The 14,963-nt window shown below is 35.5% G+C and overlaps 1 protein-coding gene across 1 annotated transcript in view; it reads right to left on the bottom strand.

Moving 5' to 3' along the window:
• The window catches only part of LOC150101724 (transmembrane protein 62-like), a 365,932-nt gene that overhangs the window by 242,334 nt on the left and 108,635 nt on the right, over nucleotides 1-14,963 (bottom strand). The window contains exon 7 of the mRNA XM_090399895.1: nucleotides 10,839-10,986. Coding sequence (XP_090256021.1) covers nucleotides 10,839-10,986 — 148 coding nt within the window. The remainder of the gene's footprint in view (nucleotides 1-10,838; nucleotides 10,987-14,963) is intronic.

The following is a 14,963-nucleotide window of genomic DNA, read 5'->3' as shown; positions in this document are numbered from 1 at the left end:
AAGTCAGCTTGTGCTCTTAGAGAATATAGAGACAAATGCAAGAATGCTAAACACTGTGTAAAACTAGCTAAACAAAAGTCATGGGAGAACTTTGGCAAGAATATAGAAAATAAATATCAAGAAGGTGACAAAATATTCTGGAGGTTGTTGAAGAAGATTAAGAATGGAGGAAAGAGTGCTGTAAAAGGAATTAGAGATTATAAAGGTGACATGAAAACGGGAGAAAAAGATATCCTTGAAGTATGGAGTAATCACTTTGAAAAACTGCTAAATGAAACAAGCAGTGATGACAGCACAGTGGTAGAAAACACTGACCAGGCATGCAGTCAGGAATACATATCCATACTTGAAGTAGAAAAAGCCATCAAAGGCTTGAAATGTGGAAAGGCAGCAGGAGTAGATGATATTTGACCAGAAATGCTGAAGTATGGTGGTATAAGAGTCTTACAGTGGCTGCACTGCATAGTTCAGAAAGCTTGGACAGAGGGACGAATTCCCGATGATTGGAGTAGAGCTCTCATAGTACCCATATATAAAAAGGGAAATAAAACTGCATGTGAGAATTACAGAGATATTTCCCTACTGAGTATTCCTGGCAAGATCTATGCAAGTATACTTGAGAAACGGTTGAGAATTGTGGAAGAAAAGCTTGGTGAAGAACAAGCTGGATTCAGGTCAAATAGAGGCTGTCAGGATCATATCTTCACTCTGCGACAAATAGTCGAGAAAGCATGGGAATATAACAAAGATCTGTATTTAAGTTTTGTCGATTTGGAAAAGGCATATGACAAGGTGCCAAGAGAGAAGCTATTCAATACGCTGCAGTGTCAATGGGGCATTGTATCAAGCAATACTTAGTCTTTATTTGAGTTGTAAGTCAGCAGTTAGAATTGAAGGAAGTACAGGAAGATGGTTTAATGTTAAATCTGGTGTGAGACAGGGATGTACATTATCCCCTCTGTTATTCATTATCTATATGGATCACATTATGAAGGAAAGTGGTATTAAACATGATATCAAAATTAGAGATGTTAATCTCAGCTCTTTGCTTTATGCGGATGATGTTATACTTCTAAATAAATCTGCTACAAGTCTGCAAGATTCTCTGACTAAATTGAATAGCTGTTGTAATAGATATGGTATGAAGGTCAGCAATAAAAAGACAAAGACAATGAAAATAGGCAGAATCACTGAAAATGTCAACTGTGTTGTGAATGGAGAACCTGTGGAACAAGTAAAACATTTCAGCTATTTAGGCACGATTTTTACTGAAGATGGTAAATTAAATATAGAAATAGACAACAGAATCAGCAAAGCTGGTATGGTGGGAAGTCAATTGAATAAATTCATATGGAATAAGAGAGAAATTAGTCGGAACACTAAATTAGCTGTATACAAGACAGTGTTCAAACCAGTTTTAACTTATGGATCTGAGAGCTGGGTCAGAAGTAAAACACTTGACCAAAGACTAGAGACCACAGATATGAGAGTCCTGAGAAAGATTAGAGGCGTGAACAGATGGCATCAATGGCAGTATCATATTAAAAACGAGGATATTAGGAAAGAACTTGACATTGTCAGCATCCAGGAATGTGTTAGCAGAGCTAATCTCAGGTGGTATGGTCACTTAAACAGAATGGGCGAGGAAAGATTAGCAAAACAAGTGTTCTCTGCCAGGTTGGCAGCAAAACGACCCAGAGGAAGACCAAGATATAGGTGGATTGATATGGTACAAAGTGCTTTAGATGATAGAAATATAAGATCTGATAATGTTGGAGTCTTGACAAGTAACAGACTGATTTGGAGGAAAATTGTAGATAGGAAATTAATAATGATGTAATTTTTTTCATGTAGTACTATCATATCCTGTACACCCCTTGAGGGTACATGGCAGGAATTTGATGATGATGATGACTTACACTCCCCAGCTCTTTCTGGCCAAAAATACATCACTGCTATTTCATCCTCAGTTTCCATAAAACTTAGCATTCTTTTTTGCTCATGATGTTACTTTCATCTATCCAGCTGCTAATTCTGTACAAATCCCATATTCACCTAATCTTAGAATACTGCACTAATATTTGGGGTGAAGTACCAAAAACCTCTAAAAATTCTCGATTCTGACCAGAAGAGGGCAGTTCAGCTAAGTGATGATACCTCTCCCACGGGTTTTAGGAAAATTCGGCATAAACATTTACGCCATAAGACATTTTGCATTAATTTTTGTTAATAATCAATGGATAATAAAGGTTACTATAAAATCATTAAAAAGGCAAATCTTTATTAAGGTGAATGTCAGTGATACATAACAATAAAATCATTTAAAAATTGTGCAAATTAAAAGATGCTGTAAATAATTTTTTGTGGCAGTTTGTGAATTCAACAAATCCATCAGTAACATCACTCATTGGAAGAAATGCTAATGCTGTAAAGCATTTACTTTTCATGTAGAATTCAGCAGTTTGACAGCATAACTTCAAATCAATGGCAACAATTGCGATAAAAATTTTGTGCCTTATGAAATAAACAACCTGTTATAGTTATTGATGCAAGTATGTTATAAAAAGCATTGATAGTTGCTTTATCGAAGTCAACCATTAATGTTTCGGGATCTAATGATGAACATAAGCAGTTTAAGGCACTGAATAAACTCCTGTAAGTTAATTCTGATTTTCCAGGAAGCAAAGGAAAAAGCTACCATGGAATCCTTAGGGATCTCATGTCAATACGAAGCCTGCATAACGGAGGAGGGTTGGTCAGATGAGTGTCGATGCTCTGACCATAAATAAAAACATGATTGTTATCTGATGCCTATATAAACAACAGCTACAACATGCCGGTTCAGATATCACCCGGATCAACAAGGTCTGCAATACCAATCGAGCAATTAGGGTTGGATTGAAAAGTAGGAAATCGAAAGGAAACTGAAATTAACAGAACTATTATCAGTAGGAACATGGAATGTATGGACACTTTGGATGTCAGGAAAACTAGAATTACTTCATGAAGAAATTAAGAGATATCGGTGTGATATACTAGGACTGGCGGAGATGCGCTGGACATCATCATCAGGAGAGAAATGGGTGCAAAGTCATATGGTCAGAGAATGACACCAAGCATAAAGCAGGAGTTAGCTTCTTTCTTAACAAAAGAGCTAGAAAAGCACTGTTAGGCTATAAACCAGTCAATGAGCGAATCATAGCAACAACATTTCAAGCACAACCATTTAATATATCAATAGTCCAGATATATGCACACACATCTGACAGCACAGATGAGGATATTGATATATTTTACAAAGATCTGACAGGGACAATATAAAAACAATACCAAAGCAAGATGTACTAATTATTGAAGGAGATTGGAATGTGAAAGTCAGAATAGATAACGATGGTTGGGAAAATATGGTTTCGGAGAAAGAAATTAACAAGGTGAAAAAATGTTAGCTGTGAACCAGGAGATGATCTGTAATACAGGATTCCAGCAAAAGGAGTGTAGAAAATGGACATGGTGATCAAATGATGGAAAAACCAAGAATATGATTCATATGTTTATGATTAAAAGAAGATGGATAACATCAGTACAGCAGTGTCAAACTTTTCAAGGAGTAGATATAGACTCATATCATAGTTTAGTAATTGCAAACATCAAGTTGAAATTAAAAAGAAAATATAGCCCCCCATCATCAGAAACGAAGAGATACTGCAAGAATAACTGAAGCAGAAATAGGAAGAAGGTACAGAACAGTGTTAGAGAAACTTAAGTGTGGACAAAGAAAAAAATTCGAATCTAAGAGTGAAAGGAGTAATGAAGGCGATAGAAGATGCAGTTGAAGAAACAGTAACAGAAGAAATGGATTAGACAAGAAACAATGAAGTTAGTACAGGAGAAAAGAATGTTGAAGATAAGAAGGGATACATTAGAACAAATAGAGGAGCAATATAGAAGAAAGTGCAATGAGGTGAAAAAAGCAGTCAGAATGGATAAGATGAGATGGTTAGAAGCCCAATGCAATAATACAGAACTATAGAGAGCATAAAACTAGAGAGGTGTACAAAATGATTAGATTAGAACCATTAATAGAAGATGGCAACCAAAACAGACTACAGTTAAAGATGAAAAAGGCAAAGTATTGATGAATAAACATAAAATTATACAGTGATGGACAAGATACTGTAGTGAGTTATATGAAAAAAAAACTAGATTTAGATAGCGTTGGGAAACTGACTGAAGAATTGAAGCAGATATCACCACCAGGTAATGGATATGATATGGACATTTTAAGAGGAGAGGTAGAAATAGCAATAGGATGGCTAAAACACAACAAGAGTCCTGGTAACAATAACATCACTGGAGAAATGATTAAACATGGTAGCAAAAGTATAGTTACAGAAATGCACCAAATATATCATATGGTATGGAAAGAAGGGAAAATGCCAGAGGAGTGGGTGAAATCAATATTAGTGACATTATACAAGAAAGGAAATAAGCTAGAATGTAAAAATTACAGAACAATTGCCTTGACAAGTCACTTTGGTAAAGTGATGATGATGACACTGACAGAAAGATTGAGAACACAATTGAAAGCATACCTTGCAGATGAGCAAGCAGGATTTAGGAAAGATAGAACTACAACTGAAAAGATTTTGACAATGCAGTTAAATAGCAAAGAAAGCTAGGAGAAAAAACAAAAACATATAAAATCAACTTGCTTTGTTGATTTTCTGATCTGTCACTTTCTGATCAATACTGTCAAATGAAGACATTTGACAGTATTGATCAGAAAGTGACATTAGCAGTGCTAGAATCTATGGAATTGATAGAAAACTAATAGCTATATTAAAAGATGTTTATCAGAATGCAGTTGCAGCAGTTAGAATAGGTGATGAATTGGAGAAATGGTTTAGAACAAGCAGAGGTACTAGACAGGGGAGACCTAATATCACCAAGCATTTTCATTGCACATTTAGAAAGAGCGATGGATAAAATGAAGGAAGATGCAAAAGGAATATCAGTGCATGAGATGAGAATTAACAATCTGATATTTGCAGATAACATTGTTATAATTGAAAAAGACAAAAGAGAACTACAAAAAAAACATTGAAACTGTTAAATGAGGAAGGGAAGAGATTTGGACTTATGAGCTTGGAAAAAACTAAGACAATGGTATTTGGTGAGAAGAACATGAAACAAAGATACAAGTGGATGGAATTGATGATATAGAAAATGTAGAACAATTCACATATTTGGGAAGTAAAATGATGTATGATTTGGACTGTAAAAAAGAAATAAAGATCAGGATTGCAAAAGGAAGAACAAATCTGAAGGCCATGGATAAAATCTGGAAAAGTAAAGCGATCAGCCTACAAACAAAACTAAGAGTACTGAAAACATGAATCTTTAGTGGTGTACTGTATGGATCTGAAACGTGGATAATAAATAAGGAATCAAGAAAAAGAATTTTGGCATTTGAAAGAACTTGTTACATGAAGATTCTAAGAATAGGATGGTACAGAAAATCACAAATGAAGAGCTCTATCGGAAGATACAACCAAAAGAGAATCTAATGCAGAAGATTATAAAACGGAAGCTGAAATTATTTGGACACATCTGTAGAATGAGTGAGGACCGGAAGATAAAGACATTTATGTTTGGTATTATGGATGGTATAAACAGAAGAGGTAGATTGTACAGAGAATGGATAGATGATATAAAGGACTGGTGTGGAATGGGTGTACAGAAACTGCGACACTGTGCACTGGACAACGAAATTTGGAAGGAGATAGTGAAGAAGGCATCAGACACCAACTTATTATTTTCAAGGTCATCTAATTCAGCTTGTGTACCAAACACTAAAATTCTCTCATCATCATATAATAAAAACTGCTCACCATTTTCTAGAAATTTATACTCATCTGGAATTATATATCCACTTCTTTCAGTTGGGATAGGGATATTTGGCCTTTCTTTTGTTTCCATCTAATATTATGACACAAATTTGCTAAAGACATCAGAGATGAAGGGAAGCACACAAGCAGACTGTCAGTTAGAAAGCTTAATTTTAAAGAAATCACCTTTCTCTAACTAGTTAGTTCATAAGGTCACCAGATTGTTAGTTTAAATTTTTTTATGGCAAAAACGACTTAGGCCGAAATGTCTTACGGCAAAAATGTTCACGCCGAATTTTCCTACACCGAAAATGTTTAAGGCGAATTTTCTGGTCATGCTCTCCCACACTCTGTCACTTTCCCAAAGAGTATCCATCTACCTGTCCTACGAAAAAGCCTTTGCAATGAAGTATTCCCATAAGACTACTATCTCTAGCAAATAAAAAAAAAAAATATATATATATATATATATATATATAAAATCCCAAGGATTACTTTACTCTTAATTTCTTCTAAGGCCAAGTGGCTTTCATAAAAAAAAATTGTCTAGAAATTTGCAGCATAGATAACAGTATAGTAATAATAGCTGAACAAATGAAGCCAACAACATGGCTCAATACGTCAGTATTTTAAGATTGTAAATACCACACTGAATGATGGAGCTTGATTGGTGATGTAAACATCTATTACTGTGTAGTAGATTTTCTCTACACAGAAAATGATAAACAACCATTTGAAAGATGCATGGTTAAGGTATATAAGAAAAGTAAAACAGTTAATCTTTTTCTATAGTAGAGCCAACTGTTGGATGGGGGCTGTTTAAAAATACAATAAAAGTGAAGACACAAAGAATTAATGAGACTGAAGCCTTTTAAACAGAACATTAGTCAATAGCTTTTGATGCTGAGCATATTTGATTTGAAGATATTTTGTAATCAGTTTTAAAATTAACACATCCAATTCAGGACATGCCTCATATTGTACCAGTGCAAAATAAAGTTTTGGTTTGGTTTACAGTTAAAGAAAATTGTAAACAATACACATGTATAAAAATTAAGTTCCACAGTGCTGCATCTATATATAAACAGAATTATTGCAGAGGTCACAGCAATACACAAGGTTAAACGTTACAACAGTACATAGTCAACAGTACAAGTTAATAAACAAAATGCATGTCGAAACAAAGCCAAGGAAAGCAGTATCTACATACAGATAAAATAACAACAAATGTTATTACAACAATACATAAATAAGCAAAAACGGAATTATTATATAATATGCATGCATAAAAATTAAGGTTACACACATATACAAGGTCAAAGGATATAGCAATACATAATCATTCAAAAAATAACCTAGTAAATAATATGTATGTACAAAAGTTAAGCAATCCAGTATCTACATATAAACAAAATTACAGTCAAAAGTATTTGTACAAATTAATTCTTTGTAAAAAGTTAGAAATGTCATGCAATCTGCCTGAGTCTGCTAGCATCTGCCCGAGTGTATATGGCTTAGCTAGATATGTAAAAATTTCATTCCTCTCTCATATAAAGTCTCACTATTTGTCATATACTGGCACTTCACCAGTATATGTCAAATAGTGAGATGTATTGCATTTTTCACACATGGGAGGGTCATCAGCCCTTAGTAAATAAGAATGCATAAGATGACTGTGACCTATGCGCAGAGCCTAGCAAGAACAACTTCCTCTTCTCTTTATATACTGACTACAATGCTTAATATCAGGCTTAATGTCATATAATTTGTTTGTCAATGCTTTCTTCCATGATGACTGCCATTGAGCAAGTAGCTTTGATCTTATAAACTGTCTGTGGTCAGTATATGGTACTGTCAAACAGTATGTGGAGAAAGTATGAGGTGATTTAGCTACATCTGCAGCCTCATTTCCCTTAATTCCAATGTGGCTGAGAATCCAGAACAACTGAACATCAAAATTAAGGATTTTCATTTTGTACGAACAGGTGTAAAACCTCATACTACACCGGATGTAGATTATACATAGGAGGAGATAGCTTATAAAGGGCTCAATGAGTCTGTATAAATAACACACTTTTGGTAGCGGTTTTCTTTTATATGCACAAGTGCAAGCTAAATGGCATGCAAGTCTGCTGTATAATTGCTGCAATCAGGTGGGATCTGGTTGTAGATAATAATGTCAGAAAACCCAGCAGCACAGCCAACAGAGGTGTCTTGAACCATCAGTATAGATGGGCAAGAAATCAGAGTGGGCTGTTCTGCAGGCATTAAACAGTTGCAGGTAGACAGATGGAGTATGAGACTTCTGTAGATGACAAAGTGAGAGGTTTGCAGGATTGAGTATAAACCTACCATGGAGGAATGCTGTTATGTTTAGTGTAGGCAATGTTGTCGTTCATACCAACATTGCCTACACTAAAAAGGTAGTGTAGTGCCAAAAGGACATATGGCAGTCTATCATTCTACATGATAGACTGCCATACGACCATCTCAAGTTCTGTCCTTGCATACAACAGCAAAATTCCTAAAAGCTAGGGTCTTCATTGGGTCCTAAGTATGTTTCCTGTAGACAGAAACAAAGCTGCGTGTTCCTGCAACAAAATCTTGATATCATCGATATTCTGGCAAAATCAATAACAGTTCCATTGTAAGAATTTTCTTATCATTCTGGCTTCACAGACGTGTCTGATTATCGGGAGGTTAAGGGCTTACCTTTGTCAGGTTTACAATTATAAGTTGTTTTTAAGACGTATGAATGGCCAGTGTACATCTCTGCATCTGGTAAAATATTCAATACATCAGATGTTATATGATTCAATACATGTGTTAGGGTCAGTTGGTAAGTTTAATTTACTTTCTGTGGATAATGAAGTATCTGTTTTTTTCCAGATGTCACATGGTTTACCTTTAAGTGATAAACAACCAGACATCCCCAAAGGAAAAAAATGGATCTCTTTGCCATAATATTTTTGACAAGTGGATTCTCACTGAATGTGACCATTTCTGGAGTTGTGTTTGGAGTAAGGCCAGAGGTCATGCGATAATTGCACTCAACAGAAAAGCACTCTCGATCATGAAGTTCAGGTATGGTGAAATCATCAGAAGATGGAATAGACATACGAGTTTGAGTTGCTGTTGACATTTTCTTAATTTTTACCTTCTCAGCATACAAGCCCCCCCTCCCTCACAGTTGTGATGGTGGCCAGCTTTCTTTTTGCATCCTGATATGATATGTTTTGTTCTGTTTTCATTTATTTGTATTTCTTTTTCATCTTTCTACTTCTGACATGCACAAGAGTAAGCTGGATGATCCTGCCAGTTGACACATTTAGCTTTTTTTTTGCACAGCCAGATTTGTTATCCTGCTCTTTACTACTACATCAGGCACAGGTAGTAGAACCACGTCAGGCAGTTTGGGCATACCCATATGTCTGACATTTAAAGCATCTTAGCGAATTAGGAATGTACACGCTAACAGGACAGTGATACCCTGCTTTTATAGATGTTGGAGGCTTAGGTGTATCAAAAGTAAGGATGATGTTCCTGGTTGAAACCAGGTGACCACCCCTACATATCTGGATGCACCTCACACCCATAACTCCTGATCTTTAGGTTCTGAACATATCTCATCAGAAACATCAAGGAGATCCCATTCTGATATCCCTCTTCTATAGGATTGAGTGTTTTATGAGGTGTTACTGTGATTGGTATTCCATCCATTGACTTTGCTCCCAGTAGCTTCTTGGAATGTTGCTGACACAATGTTTCCACAAGGATATCACCAGAACGCAATTTCTTAACAGTTTTGGGAGGTCCTGCCAGTCCTTCTAAACCCTTTTGAATAAAGAAAGGTGACATTTTCCCTATAGGCTTTTCATTTGTTGCATGAATGATCAAAAACAATGGTACACTTATACTAGTATCATATCTTTTGTTTATTACTTCTAATAATAGTACTGATACTATAGATAACAAATGCTGTATTTATAGTATCAGTACTTGGTTGGGACTTTGTTAGGACCCCTGAAACATATGAGAATGAAGAATTCGTGAATACAGAAATATCTTCTTTTTTCTATTCATTCTCATTGAAGAGAATGATTTTAGGAGTTGTTTCAAGAATGAGTGAGGCTAATAGGCCACGAGACTAACATGCTACATAGAGAAGTACTCACAATCATCAAGTTCAGGTATACTAAAATTATCAGATGGTGGAATAGACATGTATCGGATTTGCTTTTGATAATTTTATATCGAAATCTCATCATATGCTAATTTGTAAAAATTAAGACATCAGAATAAAATTACCATATAAAGTATATGCGAATCTGTCAAGTTGATAAGTCTTGATTTTTTTTGACTGCTAACTTCAGCAAAATTATCAAGTAAACTCTGAAAATAACTTGCCACTTTTTTTAACCTTTTTTGCCAGGTTCAGAAATAATAATTTTAAAGAAAAATAAAAATAAGTAAAAAATGGGTGTAAAAAGTATGCAAGCTCTGCACTAGACAATTGAAACCAACTATTACAGATGTGGTTTTTTAGCATAAATAACTCAACCAAAATTTGCATTAAATCACAAACCAGAAGAGATTATCCGTGAACAAATATCAGTAATGATTTAATGAATACCAGGTACTGGTTATTTTGCCTAAATCTCATTATGAAAGAATGGAAGTTAAATGGTATATAAAATTAGATGCAGTAAAACCAATACTGACAAGCTGCAATAGTTCAAGAAATGACAAACCATTTCTTGCTTAAGAAAACCAAAAAATAAATCAAGATTCATTTCCATTTTTATGAATGTCTAATCATAAAATTGCAAGTTGACTTACAAAACTGTAAATAAAATAATTATACATTTAAAACTTGTAGGTATTACATATTAACACAATAGTTTCAATTGAACAGAGAGCATTGGATAATAAAGCTAAGTTTAAACTTACTTTATCCACCACACCTAAAAAATTAAATGGACGCTTTGGCCCAGGATCCATACATGCATCAATTCCAATAAATGTATATAGGTCTGAATTGTGACGGAACTGAAAACTGTAAGACCTTCGGTGCAGTCCTCCTTGGACAGAGTATAACCTAATACAGTAAACAAAGAAATACCACATGCTTGGTATGTACTTTTATATCTAAGATAACAAAAATTTATAAATATATATATAGAGATAGATAGATTTTTTTTTTTTTGAATAGAGATTAAAAGCTGCTAACAAGTTAATGAAATGCATCTTACAGATAAACCCAACCAAATGTCAACTTTTATAGTCTGGAAAAGTGTAAACAGGGCTCTGACTATTTACTGGTGTGCCTGAAATGGCAGCATGCTATTTCCAAAGGCAATCTACAGGTTTATTATTATTATTATTATTATACACCTCCAGGGAGTCCAAAGACTCATCAAGGGAGGGCACCTGCTCTACAGCTCTCTCCACCAACTGACCACAACTACACCAACGCCATCTACTGCTGACGACTACCACTACTATTTTCACAGACAATCACAAACATCCATGCCCATGGCGGTATTCAAGCCCGCAGCCTTTTGGCTGGAGAGCGGATACGCTAACCACTCGGTTCTGTATGAACCTTACAAAAGCTGTAAGTCTCAATCACGTTACCCCCCCTGTTTGCAGTCTACAAATTCGGTTTTCATAACTTATATTCCACAATCCTGATACCATCTTTAACACTCTCCCCACTTTATCACTAAACCAGGAGATAGATTTCTATACAACAGTACAAGTAAGGTGGTATCAAGGTATATATAAAATTATTATTAAGAGAGAGATCTCCAGGAAATCAGGGACTCACATGCACTAGTGGTATTACCTTTTCTTCAATTCATTCACGCTACGTGTACTCACCATCTCCAAAATCAAACCATTCAAAATATGCATCGCTCTAAAGAGAAAAATCTAGCTCATGTAGCCTTCTTGACTGCATTCTATGCATCGCTCTAAAGAGAAAAATCTAGCTCATGTAGCCTTCTTGACTGCATTCATTTTGAATTTCCATGGATGCCCTCTCATCCTCTGCCTAATCTCCATAAAAAGAAAAATTTCTTCTAATAACATCCTGTATAAACCTTACAAAAGCTTTAAGTCTCAATCACATTATCCCTCTTTCTCCTGTTTGCAGTCTACAAATTCAAATATCATCTTTAACACGCTCCCCACTTTATCACTAAACCAGGAGATAGATTTCTGTACAACAGTCCAAGTAAGGTGGTAACAAGGTCTTGTACAGAGGCAAAACAACTTCCTTATCTTTACATATCAAGTTACAGCAATGCAATTATCCTCGAGTTGTATTTGCAATCTTTGCTATATGATCCTTGAACTTCAACTTCTTATCTACTAAAACTCCAAGATCCTTAGTCTGATCAATTTCTTTTAGCATAATCCCACCAATATACTTAACATTAGATATCTCTTCACACCAAAATACATGACTTTACATTTAATAACATTTAACTGACAGCCATTTTCACATGCTCACAATTCCAGCTTATTCAAATCATTCTGCAAGAACTACATTTCTAATTACCCTACTTATCTATGCATCATCAGCAATAGCTGTATGTCTCCTGTCAAATCTTTCTCAATGTCATTAATGTAAAGACATTAATAACAATGAACCAAAGATTGATCCTTGGGGTATATCACTGGTCACCTTAAATCTCACAGACTCACATCCTCCATATACCACCATCTGATATCTGTCAATCAGCCATTCCCTTATCCATGCTAATATTTTATAATCCAATCCCATATTCTCCAATTTATACAACAGTCTTCCATGCTGTATCCTATCAAAATCCAAAAGTATCACAGTGTATCTATTCCCTGGTCTAGTTCAATAAAATCATAAAATGTGAGTAAACTGTTCAAACATGACTTTCCCTTAGTAAAACCATGCTGTTCATTGCAAAGTATAGATTCACTACCACTCCAGAGATATTAGAGTGGTGGTGTAAATTAATAATTAAAAACAAAAATCCTAAGCCTGTCCAGGGTATAAATGTACTATAGGTTTACAAAACCTTTCAGAAAAGATTAATTCCAATGACAATATACAGGTCCAGGTCTGGACTTGCCTCATTCTGACTAACAACCACCGTAAAGGAATTATTATTACATAAGCTTCCAAAGAAATTTATCTAAAGACTTGGAACTAAACAAATGGATTTCAAAAACAGACAGATAAATGAAAGTCACAATTACATCTTAGAAAAAGAAGTATAACAAACATAAAAAAGGGGCATAGCGGTAAATTAAGGAATGGGGGAAGAAAACAAGAGCTGATCAGAAATAACAAAAAATAAAATAAATTGGAACAAAGGAATCAGAATATATAATTTAGAGACTCATATAGCCTTTACAGATTATGAGAAAGCTTTTCATAAAACACACAGAGAAAAATTATTGCATATAATGAAAAAACAAGGATATCCATTACATTTGGTATAAACTACACAAAAATACAGCAGTTATGTTTAGGTAAAAAATTAACAGAAGAGATTGAAATTAATCAGGAGGCGTTAGACAGAAATGTAGCTTATCTCCAACTCAATTCAATATTATATATACATACACATATATACATACACACAGATATGATTATTAAAATATGGAAAACAATAAAACAATGTATTCAGTTAATCAGAAGAACTGCTATCAATACGATGCTACTGTATGCAGATGATCAGATTATATTATAGACAATGAAAATGGCCTTCAAAAATAAGTTTATGAATTAAAATAAGTCAATAATACAATTCAAAAATTTCATGAAAGAAAACAAAAGTAATGGCATTTACAAAAAAAAAAGGCACGTGCACGTAGGCACTACAACACAGTAACAGAGAATGAAGCGATGAAGCTATTGTTCTCCTAAAAGTCCTGATGGTGCCCTCTAGCGGGCTAAGTAGGTGTTCTTGGCTGTTGGGCTGAAGGTCTGCTGATGTAAGCCTCCCAAATTTGGGGCAGTCTCACACAACCAAATTTGTTGAGGTTTGGAGAGTTTCTTAGGGCTGAGGCTGATTCCATAAATAGTCTTTCGAATTTGTATTTGCTATGGTGTATTACTGTAGCTTTCTTCCACCTTATTCTGTGGCGTGTATCTGGAGCATGGTCTGCAAGACCAGAATGGCTGTACTTGTGAAAACGGATGTAGTTCTTGTGTTCAGAAAATCTATTATTCGCTGTCCTGCCTGTTTGGCCAAAGTAAGACAGTTTACAGCTGCAAGGGACCCGGTATACACCAAGTAGGTCTAGGGGAAGTGGTTGGTCTTTAGTGTGGAGCAGATAAAGGATGCCAATTTTCTGTATGGTCTGTAACAGGAGGTCAGGTCATATTTTTTTTAAGATTTTGGTAATTTTTTTCGAAGTGCCTCGGATGTAAGAAATGGTGATGGATTTAGAGTAATCATTGCTGTTGAGGGGGGGGGGGGGGGTTGTGGTTTGTAGGTTTCATTAATTTTGGGATTTTTTTGGGGGGGGGCAGCCATTGGCTGAGAAAGTGTTGAGGACGTGATTTAGTTCAGTGTTTAGGGCCATGTCATTAGAACAGATTAGTTTAGCCCTGTTGTATAGCGTTTTGAATAGTACATATTGTTGTGAGGGGGGGGGGGGATTGTTAGTAAATGTACCTGCCTGTATGGGTGGGTTTTCTATAAACTGAGAAAACCAAGGTTCCATCAGGCTGGCAGGTGACTAGTGTGTCTAAGAAAGGGAGGCTGTTGTTTTTCTCCAGGGTGAACTTGATTCTGGGGTGTTGGTTGTTTAAGTGTGTTAGGAAGGAGAGGAGTGTATCAGAGCCATGTGACCAAATAGCGAACACATCATCAACGTAGCAGAGCCATGTGGTTGGTTTTTGTGGGGCAGAGGCTAAGGCTATTTCTTCAAATGTCTCCATAAAGACATTGGCCAAGGGTGGGGAGAGTGGTGAACCCATGGCTGTCCCCCTCTATTTGTTTGTCGAATTTTCCCTGCCAAATGAAATAGCCCAAGTTCATTGTGAACTGAAATAAGGCTGAGATATCGGGAGAAAATTTA

Source organism: Typopeltis vanoorti, chromosome 11 (assembly GCF_054136105.1).
Source record: "Typopeltis vanoorti isolate ZY-2024b chromosome 11, IOZ_Tvanoo_1.0, whole genome shotgun sequence".
Classification (NCBI taxonomy): Eukaryota; Metazoa; Arthropoda; class Arachnida; order Uropygi; family Thelyphonidae; genus Typopeltis; species Typopeltis vanoorti.
The sequence above is the reverse complement of the archived record's forward strand: the minus strand, read 5'-3'. Positions and strand labels throughout refer to the sequence as shown.